General features: G+C 39.9%; 1 protein-coding gene and 1 long non-coding RNA gene across 9 annotated transcripts in view; one reads left to right on the top strand and one right to left on the bottom strand.

The window, feature by feature from the left end:
* DAPP1 (dual adaptor of phosphotyrosine and 3-phosphoinositides 1) overlaps nucleotides 1-19,868 on the top strand; it is a 47,815-nt gene extending 27,947 nt beyond the window's left edge. For 7 of the 8 annotated variants that reach the window (XM_059664670.1, XM_059664706.1, XM_059664679.1 and 4 more), the window contains 6 exons: nucleotides 3,838-3,968; nucleotides 11,916-11,963; nucleotides 13,253-13,315; nucleotides 14,219-14,304; nucleotides 16,357-16,444; nucleotides 19,258-19,868. In XM_059664670.1, the coding sequence (XP_059520653.1) occupies nucleotides 3,838-3,968; nucleotides 11,916-11,963; nucleotides 13,253-13,315; nucleotides 14,219-14,304; nucleotides 16,357-16,444; nucleotides 19,258-19,326 (485 nt within the window). In that variant the 3' untranslated portion in view covers nucleotides 19,327-19,868. The remainder of the gene's footprint in view (nucleotides 1-3,837; nucleotides 3,969-11,915; nucleotides 11,964-13,252; nucleotides 13,316-14,218; nucleotides 14,305-16,356; nucleotides 16,445-19,257) is intronic. The other variant, XM_059664715.1, reaches the window with a different exon arrangement.
* Nucleotides 16,356-17,667, bottom strand: LOC132215857 (uncharacterized). The gene is made up of 2 exons (XR_009448626.1): nucleotides 16,878-17,667; nucleotides 16,356-16,642 (listed from the first exon to the last, which is right to left on the bottom strand). It is a non-coding gene; the product is annotated as an uncharacterized LOC132215857 (long non-coding RNA).
* Nucleotides 19,869-22,724: the final 2,856 nt, after the last annotated feature.

The following is a 22,724-nucleotide window of genomic DNA, read 5'->3' as shown; positions in this document are numbered from 1 at the left end:
TGCCTTGTCCTTGCCCCAGGCAAGGATGGTTGTGAACTTTGGAGGCTGGTCCATCCCAGACTCTCCTGCCTTAAACCTGAATTACTGTGACATTTATTCATTCGTTCGTTCATTCACTCACTCATCAAGACTTCATTATGTTGGAAACTCTATCAAGAGGTAGGGATACAAAGATAAATTTGGAATCATATCTGCCCTGAGGGGCTTACAGGGTTTGGAAATGTGCCTGTTGTAAAGGCGATGGCTTTATAATACCAAGTGGTTAAAGCAATGCAGGCTCAGGGAGCAACACCGGCCCAGAGATGCTTATGTGGCAGCATAACTGGCCCTATGGCTATCCCCCCCCCCCCATCCCACCCCTCCACCCACCCCCGCCCAGGACTGAGACTGGTAGGCAGGATAACAGCCTCCTCAAAGATGCCCACATCTCTCCCTGGACCTGTGAATAAGTTATGTTACATAGTGAGAGGGAATTAAGCTTTCAGATTAATTAAAGCCACTAATCAGCTCGCATTGAGATGGGGAGATAATCCTGGATCGTCCAGGTGGGCCCAGCGTACTCACAGGGTGCTTACTGAAGGAAAAGGCGGAAGAGGGAGAACCAGCATGCGAAGACTTGACCTGCTGTTGCTGGCTTAGAAGATGGAGGGGTAGGGCCACCAGCCAAGGAATGCAGGCAGCCTCTGGGAGCTAGAAAAGGCAAAGGAATGGAATCTCCTCCAGAGCCTTCAGGAGGAAAGCAGCCGAGGCAATACCTTGATGTTTAGATTAGTCACACTCATTTCAGACTTCTGACGCCCAGAACTGTCAGGCTATAAATTTGAGTTATTTTAAGTCATTATGCTTGTGATTTGTTAGAGCAGCAATAAAAAAATAGAGCCAATAGGAGTATGCTGGCAGGTATGAGTGCTGGTTATCTGCAAAAAGGAAGATTGAATCAGTGCATCTTTCTAGAGCATCATTTAAAAAATTATTTTCATGTGGAACAAGATAAAAATTTGGCATTGACTTTGAAGATAAGGCACACGCTTTCACATTCTTTCTCATCTGTGAGCTGCTTCGATCCCTGGGCTCCAGCCCCCCGGGCTCCAAAGTGTTCAAGAGGCACCAATACGTCTTAGCACGGTAGTCAGTGACTACCACACAACTCTCATTGTTATTCTTAGCAGAATGCTACACCTTAGTCCTTTATTACTATTATTTTATTATTATTATTGATTTCAGAGAGGAGGGGAGAGGGAGAGAGGGATAGAAACATCAATGATGAGAGAGAATCATTGATCGGCTGCCTCCTGCATGCCCCTCACTGGGGATCGAGCCAGCAACCTGGGCATGTGCCCCTGATTGGAATTGAACCCAGGACCCTTCAGTCTGCAGGCTGACGCTCCATCCACTGAGCCAAACCAGCTAGGGCCACATTAGTCCTTTTAACTTAACATTTTAAAATCCATGTTCCCAAAGATGCTGAACATTGGACTTTCATTTAGGATTTTAAAATACTCAATATCAGTGGTTCTCAACCTTCCTAATGCCGCGACCCTTTAATAGAGTTCCTCATGTTGTGGTGACCCCCAACCATAAAATTATTTTCGTTGCTACTTCATAACTGTAATTTTGCTACTGTTATGAATCATAATGTAAATATCTGATATGCAGGATGTATTTTCATTGTTACAAATTGAACATAATTAAAGCATAGTGATTAATCACAAAAACAATATGTAATTATATATGTGTTTTCCGATGGTCTTAGGTGACCCCTGTGAAAGGGTCATTCAACCCCCAAAGGGGTCTCGACCCACAGGTTGAGAACCGCTGCTCTACAGCAAAGTAGAATAACATCAAACATTTTTACAGTCCTTTCGCAAACACTTCTTTATAGGCTTGTGAAGAAAGGGTAATTATCCTCACTTGTCAGAGGAGGAAACAAAAGCTAGAATGATTGTCCAAGGTCAACAGGTACCAAGTGGTAGTGTTGGCTCTTTCCAAGACACCAGGGTGGTGCCAGGCATGTCGCAGGTGGTGTTTCTCTGGGGTAGGTCACATAGGTGCCAGTCCTCAATTCATCAAGCGTCTGCCATCTAACGACTGTTCACAGAGCCCTGAGCCTGCACAACGGCTGCTTTTGATTTAGGTGTCGATGCTTTCATTCTGACTGTAAAACTGTAACCGGCCCCTTGTCCTGATATGACACGCTCTGTTCTCATGAAGGAATCACATTGACAAAAGAGCACAGACAATGTGCCAGGGTGTGAATGGGGCTTCTGATAACAGCAAAGGGCCAATTTCATTGTGGTTCCAACGCCACTGACCTGAGCTAAGTGCAGAAAGGGGAGGAGACCGGAGTGTCCTGTGCATTATGGGGGTCACAATCAATGGCTTTTCTCAATGCTCCTTTCCATGTGGCAGCAGTGCGTGATCTGGGCTCAGGTCTCGAGGCTGCAGTTGTGTTTGGGCAGTGAGTACCTCATGTGAACTCAAGCACTGTAGAAAGGTTTTGTTTTGTTTGTAGGTTTATCATTATTAATTAGGGTTTTATAATTACAGAGAAGATATTTTTCTCCCCTCATTGCCTTTCTCTTACTCCAGTTCAAGGTCTGTACTTTCTATACTTTTTCAAATTACCTTTTCAAAGGAGTCTTTCTGACCACCCATATAAATATCACCCTCACCCCACCCCATGCTTTTGGCTCTCTATTCCTTTACCTTCTCTATTAGTTTGTTCAAAGCACTTCTCTCACCTGACATATTATTTTTTCTTTTTTTTTTTCTGTCTCCCCTGCCGCAGAGCAGATGCTATACCTCCTTTGTTTGCTGTTGTATCTAGACAAGCGCCTGACACACAGTAGAGCTCAGTAAATATTTGTTGAATGAATTACTGAATTCTTTAATCTACCCCAGTGTCTAGCACAATCCCCAGCCTGCTGTATAAGAGACCCTAGGAAATAAAAAGGAAGGAGTCATAGCAAAGTAGGGGGGAAACCTTAACTTACTTTTTTGCAGTCAGAGTTTCTAGCTTCTGATTGACTGGCTGATTGGGGGAAGGGAAGGATCAGAGTGGAGAAACTTTGGACTTGGGGTCGGTCGGAAGCATAGAGTCAGAGCTGCTCTCAGCCCCTGAGGGACATGCCCAAGCCTGGCTCTGGGCAGAGCTCGATTCCTGCCTGGACTGCCCTCCTCCAGATAGAAGTGAATATTCACTTAGATACGCAAAGGCTTTGGTTAGTTTATTTCATTAGTTCGGAGGTAGGAGACAGTAGAGAGAAGCTGTGAGTGCACTTTTTTGAGATCAAGTGATTTGTTACAAGTTTGTTCTAAAGATAGTAAGAAATATGGGCAGTGGATAAATCCTCCTGTATTCCAGTGCACTCGTGGGGTTTGGATTCGTGACTTTTGTAAAGTCTACTGGAAAACATCCAGTTATTGCTTAAGGTCTAGATCAATATCACCTTTTCTAGGAAAGATTTTCTGACTCATTCCATGGACGGGTTAGTTCTTCAGGGTTAGTTCTCCGAAAGCCACCAGCCTGCTTTGTTCATATCGCTGACATCGGTCTTGTACCCTGCTCATTTAAATGACTATTCATTAAAACAAAAAAAAAAGAAATAAGTAAATGACTATTAGGTTAAGTGATATCCATTGGTAGTTCTCTCTGAGCACTAGGAAGCCAGAAATCATCTCATCACACCTCGTATCTCCAGTGTCCAGCTCACATGGTGGTACTCAGTGAATGCTGAGAAAATAGACAAGTGAATACATGAACAAACAAGAGACTTCGATCCAGCCACAGCTATCTCATTGTTAAACTATATGAATATGTGTTTCCCCCCCATTCAGGCACTCTGATTGTTCTGAAACATCCCTATCCAAGAAAAGTGGAAGAACCTTCCATTTATGAATCGGTCCGGGTTCACACAGCAATGCAGACAGGAAGAACGGAGAATGATCTGGTCCCCACTGCACCTTCGGTAAGTGGCCATCCATCTGACACAGCTTTCTCGCTGTCCAACAGCAATAAAGTGCAATGAGAGTAATACACTTTCAAAGTATGTTTGCTCACATAAAGATTCTCACTTGGGATATAAAACCTGAAAAGGAACATACGGTTTGAAGCTTATGACTCAGTTTATCTGGTTCGGCATAAATCACACACACACACACACAAAATGCGATTATTGAGAGGATCTTAAATACTTAGAAAATAGCACTTAAATCTCCATCCTCACTTAGTCAAACTAGTACATGCTAGAATAAGTGAAAGGTATTTAAGTTCACATAGTTGACTGAACTATTATTCTTCAACAAGTTTCTAAAATAAAGAAAACAATTTTCTTCTACATTTCAACCGTATATGGAAGAAAACTATTTTTCAAAAATATTGTCCTGCAAGCTCCGGGGATGCTATTTTTCCTGGCCTTTGTTTCCTTCACTGAATCAAGGGTACAGACAGAAAACACTTGCCCTTCTCTAACAGGGCCATTGTGCAGTCTGAGTGCCCCCAGAGCACTCATTGTTCTCCCGAGAGTCCACTTCCGTTTGTGCTGTGAGCTGTGACCCTGCAAAGATTCCTCTCCAGCACCCTCTGCCCTACATTATGCTCAAGGCTCCTCTATTCTCTTTCTTTTTGTTTGCTGACTCCTCCTGGTATAAGACATCTGGGTTTGCGCAGATAATAAAGAAGACAACACACAAATTAGACCTCAAGAACTAATTCTAGATAGCAACCATTACACATGAAAAACATTCACTTGGAGATATTCAGCCTCAATTCTATTAGAATATGTGTGACCTTCCTGTCTCCGGGGCACTTTTCCTACTCTGCCACCAAAGACACCTCTCTTAAAAAACAGATTCACCACATACCTTCCTGTTAACATCCTTCTGTGGTGTCCACGGTCTTCTCAGCTGGCCTGGACCCTGCTCACACCTCTGGCCTCACCTCAGGCTATGCCCACATTCACACTGTGGAACCTGCCTCTCTCAACAACATGCATTTCTGATTGTGCTCCTCCTTCCTGCCCTGCATCTGAAATGCTACCAACGCCACACTGTCTCCCCATTTTTCAAGACTTGCATCAGGGATCAGTATCTTCCAGAAAGACTTCCAAGCTCCTCCTAGTTTCCTGTAAACTGACCCTCTTCTGTGCTCCCAAGCACACTCTGTTTCCCTTCATTCTGGACTCGTCATAGTGGAGGCTAACTACCTTCCCAGCAGCCTGACACTTCTCAGGACAGGAATCATAGGTTGGAGTGTAGCTTTACAGCCTAGCCAGGTTCACAGCACACATTACATTCTTGTCACGAAGCTACATCTACTCAAAAATTAAGATTCTGCAAATTGGTTGAGAAAGATATTTTAGCTTTGTTAGAGTTGGAAAAGGAAGCATCAGACCTCAGAACTGAAGAAATTTCGGAAAATAAGACAAATCGTCATCAGACCAAAGAACAAATCAAGACCTACCTTTTAATTCTTTTTTCTTTTTTTCCCAGTAGACCCCATCGTTCTTAACGTTCTTCTTTACCCTTCCCTACCTCACCACCTATCACGGCACCATCTCATTCACCTGTAGTCTCAGTTTAACATCACATTCTCCCCTTTACCCTTCTCCTAAAGATCTTCATTCAAGGTCAATCGTACCACACCTTATGTGTGTCCTTTATCAACAGTAAAATGCAGGTAACACCTAATTTGAAGAGTTGTTGTGAGCATGAGAAGTAGAGAGAAGCAGATCACTTCAGACTCAAACCTGGAAGGCTTATTACTTACCTTCTTTGCTCACTTTACCTGGCCAAATATCTAAATATGTCATATATAGAAGGTTCTGTATAAGGGAGTTTTTAAAACAGTGGTGAGTGAATGGTTGAGAATGACTGCACTGACACTATATAATCAGAAGTCCATGAAGTTTTTTTGTGACAGAAAATTATAAAGGGTTTCTAGTGGCCCTAACCAGTTTGGCTCAGTGGGTAGAGCATCGACCTGGGGACTGAAGGGTCCTGGGTTCGATTCCGGTCAAGGGCACATGCTCAGGTTGTGGGCCCAATCCCCAGTAGAAGGTGAGTAGGAGGCAGCCAATTAATGATTCTCTCTCATCATTGATGTTTCTATCTCTCTCTCTTCCTCTTCCTTCCTCTCTGAAATCAATAAAAATACCTTTTAAAAATAAAGGGTTTCTAGTAGATACTGAAGTATCTCTTATTAGTCCTCACTAGAGAATAATTGATCACTGGACCAGCAGGCTGGGGAAATAGTCCTGGTTGGATCAGATGCTCTTGTCCCTTAATGAACATGAGTTATCAGCCTTCATTGTTGTCCCCAGTGCCAACATGATGCTGTACCACCATCTCCAAACTGAGAGCTCTGAGGGCTTCTAGACTTCTATCTTCCCCTTTTGGGGTGCAGGTCTTTCATAAGCTCTAGCAGTAGAGAAAGAAAATTAAGTCCTATTTACTGAAAAAAAGAACTTGCTTGAAGTGAAAATGAAAACAGATGTCCCATTGCCCAGAAATGTAGATGCTTGTGTAACACTGTTTAACATCCTTTGGCAACTGCTTTTGGGGAAATTACTATTTGTTTATGTTATACACAATATAGGATTGGGTTCCTGAGATAGGATGAAATTTAACTAACTTACTTATTTAAAGTTTTTTTCTTTTTTAATTGACTTTATTGGGGTGACACTGATTAATAAAATTATATAGGTTTCAGGTGTACAAGTCATCTGTATATTGTATTGTGTGTTCACCACCCTAAGTCATATCTTTTTCCATCACCATTTACCCCCACTTTACCCACGTCTCCCTCCACCAGCTCCCTTTCCCACTGATAATCGCCATGCTGTTGTCTGTCTATGAGGGTTTTTTTTGTTTTGCTTAATCTATTTACCCTTTTCACCCAGCCCCTCAACCTCACTCCTCTCTGACAGCTGTCAGTCTGTTCTCTGTATCTATGAGTCTGTTTCTATTTTGTTTGTTAGTTCATTAGATTCCAATATAAGTGTAATCATATGGTCTTTCTTTGACTTATTTCACGTAGCATAATACTCTCCAGGTCCATCCATGCTATTGTAAAAGGTAAGATTTTCTTTCAATTTTTTTTTTCTTTCAGAAGAGTAGTAAGCTATTGTGTAAACATACCATAGCTTTTTTTATTCACTTACCTACTGATGAGCACTTGGGCTGCTTCCAAATCTTGGCTACTGTAAATAATGCTACAATGAAATAGGGGTGCATATATTCTTTCCAATTAGTGTTTGGAATTTCTTCAGATATATTCCCCAAAGTGGAAGCTGGGTCATAAGGCAGAGACAAGACTTACTGATGGATTGAATGTGCTATGTGAAAGAAAGAGCAACAGGGTAAACACTTCTCCATTTACTGAGATGGCTAAGGTTGCAGGAGGAGTGGGGTTTGAACCTGGGAAATGTAAAATACCAGTTAGTTATGTGGGTAGAGATTAAGTGACATAATATAGTCCAAGTGCCTAATGTAGCATAGGTCCTATCTAAAATGCCAGCTTCATTGCTTTCCTTTTGTGGTATTTTTAACAACTTCCTTCTAAAATTTCTGTTCCCTTGGCTTCTGCAATAACTTTCTTTATTCTGTTATCTCTTTAACATATTTCATAGTTGTTTTTCTTTGACATTCCCCTCGTATGTTTGCCTTTTTAAATATTCAGTCTTTGAAGCTCTTCTCACAGTTAACAATTTAGTGTCAATATTTCTAGCCTTTTTCTTGAATAAGATTATATATTATATGTATAAACAAATAGATTATATCCTATATAATAAAAGGGTGATATGTAAATTGACCCTAATGGCAGAATGACCACTGGACCAATCACTATGAGGTGCACTGACCACCTCTTGGTCTCTTTCCCCGCCGGCAGGCTCCGATCACCTGATGGCGAAAGGGGAACCAGGGGTGGGTGGCGGGGCACATGGGCGGTGCCAGGCCAAGGCCCCGCCCTGCTGGTCACCCCACACACAGAGGGCTATCTGTGGCGGAGGCGGTGCCAGTGAGCGGGCGGGAATAGCAGACCTCTCGGTCTCTTCCCCAGGCCGTCAGGCACTGATCGCCCAATAGCGAATGGGGAACCGGGGGTGGGTGGTGGCGTGGGGTGGGGCTGGCTGCGGGGAAGATGGCCCTGATCACAGGCCAGGCCTAAGGACTGTACCCACACACAAATTTTGTCCGTCAGGCCTCTAGTATTATATATAAAACAAATATATTATATATAATGAGCGCTTCATTGTAATTAGAGTTACAATGTGTTTGTTTAATTAATTATCTATGGAATCTTCATGTCCTTACATAGTCTTCTAAATCACCATTGAAACAAATTCCTAAAAATTCCAATATTTGGATATACCATTTTTATTTAGTTAATCCTCTGTTACATTTTTATATTTTGGTTTTGGTGGTTGTTCAAGATTTTTTGAAAATATACATGCTATTTGTTATTTTAAATAATTCCAGACAGAAAAAATTGCAGGAATAGTACAAAGATTACATGATACACAAGAATAAACTTAAAATGGATTAAAGACTTAAATGTTAGACTCGAAACCATAAAAATCCTACAAGAAAATATAGGCAGTAAAATCTCAGACATTTCTCATAGCAATATTTTCGCTTTGAGCAAGGGAAACGAAAGAAAAAAATACACAAATGGGACTACATTAAATTAAAAAGATTTTGCAAGATGAAGGAAACCACCAACAAAATGAAAAGACAATCCACTGAATGGGAGAACATATTTGCCAGTGATGCAGAGAAGGGGTAACCTCATGCACTATTGGTAGGAATGCAGATTGGTGCAGCCACTGTGGAAAGCAGTATGGAGTTACCTCAAAAAATTGAAAATATGACCCAGCGATTCCACTTCTAGAAATATATCTGAAGAAACCTGAAACACTAATTCAAAAGAATATATCTACTCCTATGTTCATAGCAGCATTATTTATAATAGCCAAGTAGGAAACCTTACCATTTGCAACAGCATGGATGGACCTGGAGAGTATTATGCTAAGTGAAATAAACCAGTCAGAGAAAGACCACATGATTTCACTTATATGTGGAATGTAATGAGCAAAATAAACAAACAAAATAGAAACAGACTGATACAGAGAACAAGCTGACAACTTTCAGAGGGTTGGGGGGCTGGGTGAAAAAGGTGAAGGGATTAAGCAAAGGAAAAAAACCTCATAGACACAGACAACAACATGATTATCAGAGGGAGAATGGAGTGGGGGAGGTAGAAGTGGATAAAGTGGGGAGCAGGCCTAAGCCAACAGTAAGACTTCCCCTGAGGGCTCCCGGACTGTGAGAGGGGGCAGGCCAGGCTAAGGGACCCACCCCCAGTGCACGAATTTTTGTGCACTGGGCCTCTAGTTCTACTATAAGAAAAAGCTTTTTATTTTCTGAATCTCTGCAATCATTTATTTTTATATCAATATTTATAATCATGACTATCATTATTTATTTTGATCCTTTACATTTTCCCAGATTGTCCAATAAGAACCCATTCGAGGTGACTTCTATGTCATTATAGCCTCATAATTCTTTTAGAATTTTCTTACTTTCTGGTATAGCAAATATGTTCCAGGCTTATCCTGTACATTCCTTACATCCATATCTAAAATCAGCTATTTCTCCAAGAAATTCTGTTCTTTTTTCCTGGAGAGCAGTACTTTAGAAGCCAAGACCTGGGTACCATGCTTATTGTTATTGGGATGTCACTCTCCCAGCCCACTCTGAGAACAGAGTAGCAAACGTATATATTAAATACAGATGTACACATACCTATATTGATATCTATATTTATTTCTACTGCTATTTCTAGATCTACCTCTCTACATATATTTATATATCTATATGTATCTATCCATCATCTATCTATGGGTTCCTGCCAATACCTCCAATCCTGATCCAACACTATAAGGCTCATTCTAGTTTTTCCACAGTGAAGAATATAGACCCCATTATCTTTAACTCACGTATGTGTGATCAATCAAATGTAGCACTCTCCTATTGCCCAGGAACCACTGCCCGGCCATTGCCACTCCTACCCTCACCTCAGATGCCAACCTAGCCTGCCTTGGCTCTAAAACTAAGCCTTGTCTGCCACCTCATTCCCCCAGGCAGAAAGCCCTCCTCACCTGCCAGCCTTCAACACGAAATTCCAAGCCGTTGCAGCCACTGTTGTCCACACAGATGCTCTCTGTACCCTGCTTGGTCCCACCCAGTTCTGAGGTGGAATGCCCTCACATTGATACCTTCTTGCTCCACCCCACCCAATGACTTTTGACTAAAGTTAAGGCAGGCAGGCACACAAGCAGATAAAAAGGATGGTAGGAAGACTCATCCTTTATTTTTAAACATTTAGGTGGTTTCCAACTTGGGACACGTATAAATATCTTTCCTGTTACAGATCATAAATCTTTTAAAAGATGAATCTGCTATATAATTATTTCCTTTCTTACCTCCTGAGAACATGAATAAAATTAATATTCTCAGCTCTTCCCTCTGCCACCGTCTGCTTATCTACCAAAACCTTACAAAAATACTAGATTTGTAGCATATTGCTTGGATGGAGGTAAGATAAAATGGGTAGCATAATTTCTTAGCTTGATTTCAATGAACAATTCTGTAAGGGCCTTCTATATAACAATTTACCCTTAATTATTTTGCCTGCAACAACCCAAAATCTTAAATTTTTTTCCATTTCCATAATATGACAACCAAACAAACTTCAGTCACTTCAATTTCCTTTAAATGTCAAAATAAATCAAACTGATTATGCTAAATCAAATTCACCAATATTGTTTAATATTGTTTAAATGAACACTTGGGAAGTTCATTCTTACTTTAATGCCGTAAGAATTTTAAAAGAAGTGCTGATATTTATTTCTTGCTTTAACTCTTTTTATTGTGGTAGTTGTTGTTCCTCTTTTTATTTGGAGGGAGAATTCACCTCAGGAAAAAGTACTCTGGAAACTCCCATAAAAAGAACCTTGACGTCAACTAAGTTATTTCCCAATTTTTACTCACTTTTTCCTTACTAATATAAGATATATTATAACACCATATTAGAACAAAATATCCTACCAGGAGTTCAATTTCTGCCGAAACCTATACATTTCTTCATCTTAGGGTTCTTATTTTATGCAAATTTCTATTACTACAGTCCCTTACCATTTGTTACATTTTATAGTTGCTGGGGAAGTGTATGATATTATTACCCTTGAATGAATGATGTATGTGTTAGTAGAAATGACTAATTCTCACTTCCAATTCCTTTTGGATGAATCAAGTATAAATAAACCTGCATTCCAGAAAGTCTGTTTCATGGAATACAGGTCTCCAAAGATGGTCTAAGAGCGGTTTGGTGGAGGATTGTGCAATAAAATAAATATTGGAGTGGTATTTCCAACATTCCCTTTTAAAAAGTCACATTAGCATAATACAGACTTTGGGAAGCACGGAAGTGAAGAAATTCCTTCATTTTGCTTAATCCAGTTTCCCAAATGTGTTGACCCAGCGTCAGTGTGTGCGGGCATAATGTGTGCCTAACACCCTGCAGCAATCCAAGCCGCTGGGTTTCACAGGACACACTTTGCCCAACACTGACTTTTATAAGTGGCATGATGTGGGTTATTGTGTGCAAATAGCTAAGTCCTGTCCGAAGAGAGTATTTCAGTGGTTGCCTGTTGCTACAGAATTATGCAAGACAATCCAGTCCGACAGTCTCTAACAACACAGGAAGGATTTTCAAGGGCCTAGGTGAAGAATGAAAGGTGATTATTTAAAGATCAAAGGCAAACGTGTTTTATTTAAAGGCAGGACAGAAATAGAAAGACAAAGATCATGTTGCCATAGTTCTGGGCTTCACTTGGTGCTTCTCTCTTTTCCAGCTGGGCACCAAGGAAGGTTACCTCACCAAGCAGGGAGGCCTGGTCAAGGTAAGGAGGCGTGTGTTGCTAGTGCCAGGCGTGAAGAAAGACAACATGTCAGGTAGACTCAGTTCTCACTTTGACCCTTTTGAAAAGCATAATTGCCTGCCCATTTCGACCTACTTATAAGATTTACCTGTTTCAAGGATTCATCTTAATGGCCAGTATTAGCTAAAATTCTGGAAAATTACTTGACTATTTTCTGACAGAGCCTAAAGTCTCAGAGTAGCCTACAGTTAATACCCAAGGAAAAACAATACAATCCTTTTTTAATGGAATGATGGAGGAGGAGGAGCAAGTTAACTCCAGAAAATTTATATAAAAACATTTTATTAACAAAGGAGTTAAAATTGTATAAAATGTTAGCTAAACGTGGGCAAAAACCACCACTGGCATTAATGTAACTATGTTGTGTGTGTGTTTTTAAATCCCAAAGAAAACACAATTTACGACTTGACTACTCCCGGCCATCTAATTGTCCCGCCATTTATGTGATCATATTTTTGAAGTTACTCTTTTATTTTACTGTGCCAAGAAGACCTTCATGTAATCTCTCTACCCTTCCTATTTAAAGAGTCAGGGCACTTAACATCTCTCAAGGGTACTTCCCTGCTTGAATGGAACCTACATATTTATTTAGTTATTTGTGTCCCTACTGGACTGGATGCTCCCTGAGGACAGGAAGTATTCATATTCACAGCAGATTTATTTTTAAATCTGTTGTTACTTCTTTAACCAGGCACATTGGCACTCAGCATAAGATTAGGGTTCAGTTAATAAACAAAGAGATGTGGGGAACAACAGTTTTTGCCATCAATGCCGTAGAATTCTTAGGCAAAGTTTAGAGTACTGTGTGGTTTGAGGTTCCTAAACCTCAATTTGCATATTTGTAAAACAAGAATAATAATATTTGGCATTGTATGAGAATAGACTATATGTAAACCTTCAAGGATAGTATGTAGCCCGCAGCAGATGCTCAAAAAGTGATATGTATTCTTCTTATAACAGAGTTAAAAAGATGAAAATTTTAGTGTTTGTTATAAAACACCTTGAATATTTACAGTAGGCTATTTTTTGTTTAAATATGCCAATGATATCCTTGCCTTTACCATGAGCTTAATGCACAGAATCATTGTAATTTTTATAGGTATTTTGAAACTTTTTAACAGAAATGACACCTCAAGAATATTTTCTTGTATCTAATCTTTTAGACTTGTTTTAATCAAAAGGAAATTATCTCGTTGAAATATTGCATTTCTGTATTCCAAACCTACATGTTCTGATTATTTCTTTCTCAGACCTGGAAAACAAGGTGGTTCACTTTGCACAGGAATGAACTGAAGTACTTCAAAGATCAGATGGTGAGAAACATAATAATACATTTTCCCTTTAAAAATCAGCTCTCTAGATGAAAGGAACATCTGCCTTTAAAATCCCTAAAATTTTCCTTATGAACACCTGAAACACCTAATAAATCAGTGGAGAGGTGAGTTCTTGATTCCTGAAATGAGCCAGTTTTTTGTTTGTTTGTTTGTTTTTGCAAAGATGAGATGTGTGTCCCAGGAACTGCTCTTTGGGACCAGCTAAACTAGCGCAATAGAATTCCTTTCCTGCCACAAAGTATTAACTGCTTTTTACAGCAATTTCTCCCCCTATTAAAAGTATGTCCAGGTCCCATATCCATTTCACTAAACCAATTTAAATTTATTTTGTTTCTTCTCACTTCCCCAGTGCAAAATTTCTGAGTAAGTAGAAGTTTAAAAACGCAAGAGATGCCCTCACTGGTTTGGCTCAGTGGACAGAGCATCTGCCTGCGGATGGAAGGGTCCCATGTTTGATTTAGGTCAAGGGCACATGCCCAGGTTGTGGGCTCGATTCCCAGTAGGGGGAGTGCCAGAGGCAGCTGATCAATGATTCTCTCTCATCATTGATGTATCTACCTCTCTCTTCTCTGAAATCAACAAAAATATATCTTAAAAAAAAATAAAACTAAAATTTAAAAACCACAAGAGAAAAATGACACCCTTCCATATGTTAAAATCCATCTCCATCAAATTAAAATTGATAAATCAATGTTCTCGTAGTGCTCAGTAGGGCAACTTCCAAACCAGGATTGCGTTTCTTCCCTTAGTAGGTTTTCTATTATCCATCCCCTTGGTGAAAGGGAAATTGACAGTTACACATAGTGGAGGATTTGTTAGGGAAATAAGTGATGAACAGATCTGTGTTTTTTATGATGACATAGGTTGCTTTTTTTTTTTAAGTCACCAGAACCCATTCGGATCCTAGACTTAACAGAATGTTCAGCTGTACAGTTTGATTACTCACAGGAAAGAGTAAACTGTTTTTGGTAAGTTGTTTTATAAGGAAAATGTTTTTAAAGTCTCCTTGCCAGGTGTTTTAACTGAGGAATAAGAAACTATGTCTTAATGTGTACAAATGTTTTGATCTGGGTGGCGTGGGCATTTATGTTAGGAGCGCACGTCTGCCAGGTACAATTGATTAGGCTGTGCACTGCCCAAGTGTGATACGCATAAGAGGATGCCATTCACTGTAAACAGCTTTATTCCTTTGGAGTTTTCTCCTCTATTATATCTTTGTTAACTCCAATGATGGGCGATTTGTATTGTTATGACAATTTCTGGGATATAACACAAAAGTGTTTTGTTCTAACAATCAGTCGAGCATGACAATTTTCTAACTGGGAGAAGTCAAGTATCTTGAGAAAGAGGTGTCTTATTTCCCACCAATTTTTATTTTAAAGTTTTCAAGCATACAAAAGTTGACATATATCCCTCACCTAGATACACCAATTGTTAATATTTTGCCATATTTGTTTTATCTCTATCTAATCACATTTTTACCTGAACCAATTGAAGGTAAATTGCAGGCACCATGACAAACTATCCCTAAATACTTCAAGATGCATCTCCTAAGAATAAAAGTGTCACTGAAACAACTACAATACCATTATCACACCTAAGAAAATTAACATTAATTTTATAGTATCAACCAAGAGTAGATATCTTCAAAAATTTGCATAAAGGAATCATATGAACTAGAAAGGATTTATATTTCTCATATAACGAAGTACTTGGAGGCAGGCAGCTGTCTTGACAAGGTCAGGTCCTGTGCCTCTACAGTTTTGTTGGCCTTTTCCTCAAGCTTGCTACTCCAGACTTCATGTAAGTCATGACAAAAGATGTAGGGGTGGCCTCAGCTATGCCTGTCCATTTTTATCAGGAAGGCAGGTATTTCCCCAGAAAGTCTCCTATCAGATTTCCCCTCATATCTCATTGGCCTGGACTGGGTCCCATGGCTATTGTCGGCAGCAGAGAAAGCAAGAAAAGGGTACTAGCATCATTAGAATTGACTTCAACTAATTATAATTTATCTTCTAACTCATGGCCATGGAATTCTGTTGGTAAGAAGAAAGGAAAATATCTGTATTAAGAGCCAAGTAATAAGCTCTCCCACAGGGAATACCAAACAATGATGATTCCAGAAACCAATTTTGTACAATGTGTGTACAATGTCACTCCCTCCTTCCCCCCACAGCCCACCCACCCCTCGATTGGACCTAGCATCAAGGTGTACCTTCTGTACGCAGGGACTAGCCTCTCATCTATTCAGCATTAATTACTGGTATAAACAGAATATGCTATGTGGGCTTTAGGATATAGAAACCATTCTGAATTTTAGTTCAAGGCTTTTTTTTTTCATGAAAGGGAAAAAGATGTTTGGTATTTTGCATCTCAACTGTAAGCACAGGGAGTATGGGCAAGATGTAAGCTAAGGCTGACCTTATTAGTCAAATGATTTTTGACTCTATAGTCAAAGAGACAATCAAATGAAGAGCTATCATTTATTAGAACAAGTCTTTTGTGCCTAGTCGGAAAGTTCATCTTCCCTCCAGCAGAGACTAACTCATGGCCAGAGATGGGCAGAAGAACTAGCCCATCTAGGAGTTTGTTTCATTGTCTTTTTCTCCCCATCTTAAATAGCTAACACAGCCTACATCCTCAGGGGGCAGCGTTTTTCTCACTGAAGCACGCTAACCCAAATGAGTTCCTTCATCAAACTCTTCTCTATGTTGCATGTTCTTTGAATCATAGCACAGGTTCTGAGTCATTTTACAGATCAGCCGAATAAACATGGAAATGTTGTATTCAGTCTAAGACAAAAGGACGTGGGCGTGTCCTGGACATATTTTCCTCTTCTTTGAATTCTCATTAGAAAATATAAGTCTAGCCCATAATGATAACATGATTCCACAACACCCTTGACATTTCTGCAGAGTGCTGGCAGGAATAGCAGGTTGGAGTACTCTAATTAGTGTTTAACTAATACACATTCAGCTCACCACCTGGAGTGTCTTACCTTCTTTCTTTTGTCCTATCAGCTTAGTATTTCCATTCAGGACATTTTACCTCTGTGCAAAGACAGGAGTAGAAGCTGATGAGTGGATCAAGATATTACGCTGGAAACTGGTGAGTTAAACGAGTTTTCTGGATGGATGCCTACTACTCAGAAATAACATGGTGATGATTTAAGACATATTTCTGTTGAAAGAATCAGACAATCCTGAGACTCACTGGGATATCTACTTGCAGGCTTATGGAATAGTCTGTTCATTCTTTTGGGACATGGAAGGGCTGCAGAAAGGGGTAAAAAGAGACAGGATGGCCCTAACTGGTTTGGCTCAGTGGATAGAGCGTCGGCCTGCGGACTGAGGGGTCCCAGGTTCGATTCCGGTCAAGGGCATGTACCTTGGTTGCGGGCACATCCCCGGTGGGGAGTGTGCAGGAGGCAGCTGATCGATGTTTCTCTCCCGTCGATGTTTCTGACTCTCTATCCCTCTCCCTTCCTCTCTGTGAAAAAAATCAATGAAATATATTTTTTAAAAAAAGAGACAGGATGAACCTGCACTGGGGTCTCAGCCCCAGAGCCTTCGCCTTGCACCTGAGCATCTATCGGTCTTCCTTTAAGTGTGCAGGCTTGGCCAATTTTGCATGGAGGAGGACAAGTGGGACCAGAAGGTCAGACAGAGGAAAGCTGACATATTTCTATAGTAGAAAATCCTTTTAAATTGCCAGAGAAGAAAGCTTGTCCTGGGTACTTAGTTTAATTTCCAGCATAAGCATTACTTTATCCAGGTCAAGGACAAAAGATAATTTAACTGCTTCCTACATACCTCCCAGGGGAAATATAGTGTGCTTATAAAAATGTATGGATCTCATACATTTTTCATATGTGTTTGTAAGTTAGTGAACTGTTATCCCAGAACTTGGCCTTAAAGCTTTCTAAAGTTTCCTGTGGACATATTATCTTGAAACCCTGGATGTTTTTTACATAAACAAATTTTCCTAACTAAGTTTTTATGAAGTTAGCTGATAATTAGAATCTTGTTGAAACTTCCTTTCTAGATACTGGAACTTTTGGTTTGGTTATCTTTTCAGTTTGAAATCCAAATAAATATAACACTCATTTGAGATGGTTCTAATGTATTTGATATTTAGTGGAAAATATTTTGCCATGTGTAAACTTAGCTGAGATATGAGTGAATTTCTTATTTTTTCTGTTTTGTAATTATGCAAGTAACATATAATCATTATTGAAAAATTAAGGTTAAAAATACATCAAATGCACATAGTTTCAGACTTTTCCCTATGCCAATAAATATTTTAAAAGAAAATCTAATAATTCTTTATTTATTTTTATTGCATAAAGTAACACAAAGGGTATTACATATGTGTCCATTTCCCCCCCTCCCCCTGCCCTAGACAGTCCCCTAGCCTCCCCTATCCCCCAGTGTCTTATGTCCATTGGTTATGCTTATATGCATGCATACAAGTCCTTTGGTTGATCTCTTACCCCCCTACCTCCTGTCCCCCAACCCTCCCCGGCCTTCCCGCTGCAGTTTGACAATCTGTTTGAGGCAGCTCTGCCTCTGTATCTATTATTGTTCAAATGTTTATAATGGTCTCTATTATCCATGAATGAGTGAGATCATGTGATTTTTCCTTCATTGACTGACTTATTTCACTTAGCATAATGCTCTCCAGTTCCATCCATGCCGTTGCAAATGGTAAGAGTTCCTTCCTTTTTAGAGCAGCATAGTATTCCATCGTGTAGATGTACCACAGTTTTCTAATCCATTCATCTACTGATGGGCACTGAGGCTGTTTCCAGATCTTAGCTATGGTGAATTGTGCTGCTTTGAACATAGGGGTGCATATATCCTTTCTGATTGGTGTTTCTGGTTTCTTGGGATATATTCCTAGAAGTGGGATCACAGGGTCAAATGGGAGTTCCATTTTCAGTTTTTTGAGGAAACTCCATACTGTCTTCCATAGTGGCTGCACCAGTCTGCATTCCCACCAGCAGTGCACAAGCGTTCCTTTTTCTCCACATCCTCTCCAGCACTTGTTGTTTGTTGATTTGCTGATGATAGACAGTCTGACAGGTGTGAGATGGTACCTCATTGTTGTTTTGATTTGCATCTCTCAGATGATTAGTGACTTTGAGCATGTTTTCATATGTCTCTTGGCTTTCTGAATGTCCTCTTTTGAAAGGTGTCTATTTAGGTCCTTTGCCCATTTTTTGATTGGATTGTTTATCTTCCTTTTGTTAAGTTGTATGAGTTCCCTATAAATTTTGGAGATTAGGCCCTTATTAGATATGACATTGGCAAATATGTTTTCCCACACAGTGGGTTTTCTCGTTGTTTTGTTGATGGTTTCTTTTGCTGTGCAGAAGCTTTTTATTTTGATGTAGTCCCATTTGTTCATTTTCTCTTTAGTTTCAAGTGCCCTAGGAGCTGTATCAGTGAAGAAATTGCTTCGGCATATGTCTGAGATTTTGTTGCCTTTGGATTCTTCTAGAATTTTTATGTGCACATAGTTTCAGACTTTTCCCTATGCCAATAAATATTTTAAAACAAAATCTAATAATTCTTAAGTGTTCTTTACCTGCTCACTCTACCTAATAACATATTATGAACATCTTCCCATATCAATAAATTTAGATCTGTCTTCTTTGGATTCATTTACTAGTATTGCACTTTATGGATAAGTGTAAGTATTAGGCCAATTCCCAATATGTACAAGTTTGAGCAACCACTTTACTACAGTTCTCCTGGAAAAAAAAAAAGATTAAAACTTGGGGAGGGAGCATATGATAATTAATTTATAATTGCATGGTTTTCTTACTAATCAGCATGTCTTATTTAATATTTGTTCAAGCGAGAGTTATCTTAAAATTGCTCAATAATACCTACACACATATGTGCATTTTATTACAGTCTCAAATAAGAAAACAGCTCGACCAAAGGGAAGGCACAATCCGATCTCATTCATTCATCTTTAAGTAGACCTTTCCCTCGGGGATGCCCTGGCCGGACAGCAGGGTGGCATGCTCACCACGGCTGTGATCCACAGCAGGCCTCCGCTGAAAGCTGACTACGGATTTTTCTTTAAAAACAAATCAAAAGCAGATGCTGATTTGGATCTTTCTGAACACACCACATTTGCTGACTCATGGGAAGCTGCTGCCCTTCAAGATGATGTCATCTCCTTCAGAATACCGAGTCGCCGGTCGTTATGATGAAAACTGGTGCAGCTAGCTGCCACACCCAGTGTGCTCACTCTCAGAACGCACAACAGAAGAGAACGGGCTTGTGTTTTCCCTTATCGTGGTCCAAGCTTGTGGACTTCGTTTGCCCTGAGTCCCACTCTGTGTCATGGTCAGCTTATCTGCCATCCAGGTTGTGCTACTACCCAGGAAGGAAACAGCTGTCTCCTTTGAGGCTCAGGCTGCCTCTTTAGAAAGTATATTGAGATAACAAACAACAAAGATTGGGTTGGGCAGGGGGAAACAGGGTTATTCTTCTCCCACCCCCCTTTTATACAAAAACCAAAACAATTTCCAAACTATAATAGATAATGTTTGCAGTATTTATTTTCTCTTTGTAAAAGGCTCAGAAATTTGGTGGGTTCCTCATTCCCTTCTAATGATAAACCTGTGAGAACTAAATGTCTTATGGATGATTAGGTAGAACCATAAAGGAAGGTATAATCTAAAAAATGTCCTTTAGCCCTCCTGGTTTGGCTCACTGGATAGAGCATCGGCCTGGGGACTGAAGAGTCCCGGGTTCGATTCCAGTCAAGGGCATGTGCCTTGGTTGCAGGCACATCCCCAGTAGGGGGTGTGCAGGAGGCAGCTGATCGATATTTCTCTCTCATCGATGTTTCTAACTCTCTATCCCTCTCCCTTCCTCTCTGTAAAAGACCAATAAAATATATTTTAAAAAAATGTCCTTTAACCATTTTGGAGAAAATGTTTTAAAGAGTCAGAAAACACATTGAGGAAGGGTAATAAAGTAGCAGATGACATAGTTTAATGATAATAGTATTATAGTTATTATTATAACAACTAAAGGCCCGTTGCACCAAGAGATGCATTCAATAGGCCTTCCTTCCCCTAGCTGCTGGCACCGGCTTTCCTCCAGCACCCAGGACCCAGGCCTTCATTCCAGCCGCAGTGGAGAAGGCAAGCCTCTTCAGTCTTCAGTTGTCTTCAGTCTTCACTCCTTGCCTGCATATGCAAATTAACCACTATCTTTGTTGGGTTAATTTGCATATTCATCCTGATTGGCTGGTGGGCGTAGTGGAGTAATATCAATTTGCATGTTTCTCTTTATTAGTGTAGATAATAGTGCACATGTGAGCACTAAGGTACCTTCATCCCACATTTCTCCAGACAGACTGCAGGGGCCTTCTCAAGAAAAGTGTGCTACAGCAATCCCTTCCCCAGAGTAAACTGTAGGTGTTGGCCCAAGAGAAGTAAGAATCACCCTGCACCTTATTCAAGGGCAACTTCTGTTGTCAGTCGAGGGAGCAATACTAGGTCCACATGCAATGTATAACAGTGTGCTTGTTACATAGCATTTTCAGACTAGAAAATGAGATTGAAGTAGGGGAATGAAATATTATCATCCAAAGCTCATAAGTAGATTCTATTATCTATCTTAACACTCCCTTTTTTAAAGAAAGAAAATGAAGGGAGAGGAAGTAGAGGCAGAACCCCCAAATACAAAGATTATGGTGCAAAGCTATAACACTGCTCTTTCAGTCCAAAGGAATGGCTTGATAAATTAGTTTTTCTGTTAATTTAAGTTTCTAGGTCTCAGAAAGTTTTGTATATTTAAAAAAGATGTTTAGTGTATTTTGTAATATTTGTATCATATTAGGTAAAGCAAATGTCAAGTTAAAAGGTATTATGTTAAGTTTGCAAAGTAAGGAGTTACAAATGAATCCTTACTGAGATTTATGTTTTGTTTTCTCAGAACCACACGTGTTTCTCTGTGTAGGCAATGTCATTTTTTACCTATTGTAAAATATGTCATGTTTATTTATATTTTTTGGTTATGTTTATTAAAAAGAGCATGCTTTTCTGTGTCTGTGATATTTTGCCATTAAAATGTTTTTAATATCTGTAACTTAAAGAAATTCAACTGACCAATATCATAAATAGCAATGAAGCATCCATATCGGTTAGACTATGAGCTCCAAAGGATTCTGAGTTAAAGAAGTAGTCTGGGTTTTCAAGCATTTCTTAGTTGAATATGGAAAAGATAATAAATACATGATAACATACAGAAGTACATAAGGTAAATACTGCAGGTGAAGCACACAAAGCTAGATGATGGAGAGTGTGCTGTGGTGGGGATATAGCCTTTTTTTTTGAGGGTTTGACATGAAAAAGGTGAGCCAACATATATCTACTACGTCATTAGTACCGTGCGAGATGTTTTACCTGCTGCTGTCAGCAGCCCTGAAAAGTGGTCATGATTTCACCTCCTGAGGCCCTCAGCTATTCCTACAAGGTCCAAGATAAGAGAGACGCACCAGTAGTGTGTCTGTGTCAGGCGATGTGTGCTATTAGGTATGTGGTTAGCATCAAGGCAGTACTTCCTAGCACACTGCGGACAGGTCACGAGAATTCTCGCTTCATATTACAGTGTTTTACAAAGTATCATACTTTAAAAAGATATTAGCTTGTAAGAACATGAAATGACTTCAAAATGCAATGGGTATTTAATTTTAAAGCATGCCTTTAACATTTGTGTAAAATGTTTTTTGTACTCGTTCAATAGAAACTTGTCTGGCCACTGGGTAAAGCTAGCAATAAAACTACTGGTCCGCAATGTGTTAAGACACACAGTAGTGGCCCCTTATTCCTGGGGAATATGATCCAAGACCCCCAGTGTATGCCGGAAACTGCAGATACTAGTAGTACCAAACCGTATAAATTTCCTATACATACATAACTATGATAAAATTTAATTTATAAATTAGGCACAGTAATAGATTAACAATAATAACTAATAAAATAGAACCAATTATAATACACTGTAATAAGTCATGTGAGTGTGGTCTCTCTCTCTCTATATATATCTGGAATTTTCATTTAATATTTTCAGACCATGATTGACTACAGGTAACTGAAACCCCAGAAAGTAAGACTGTGAATAAAGGGGGAGTACTGTATCCTCAGAATTCCCCTGGGAATATCTTGCCCACAGAAGCAATGTTCACTCCAGACCAGGAGAGTCACCCCATGGTGGGGATGGCTATTACTGCCTCGGAGGAACCCTGCCCCCCTACTCCAGAGCCACTGGGCATCGGAACAGTCAGTAGGCTAGAGCCCTTCTCTTCCCGCCCGCGTGGCACGTGAGAGACCAGGTTCTTAAATCCTCACCTGAGCAAG

This window comes from Myotis daubentonii, chromosome 1, assembly GCF_963259705.1.
Source record: "Myotis daubentonii chromosome 1, mMyoDau2.1, whole genome shotgun sequence".
NCBI lineage: Eukaryota > Metazoa > Chordata > Mammalia > Chiroptera > Vespertilionidae > Myotis > Myotis daubentonii.
This window is presented reverse-complemented; position numbering and strand designations above follow the sequence as displayed.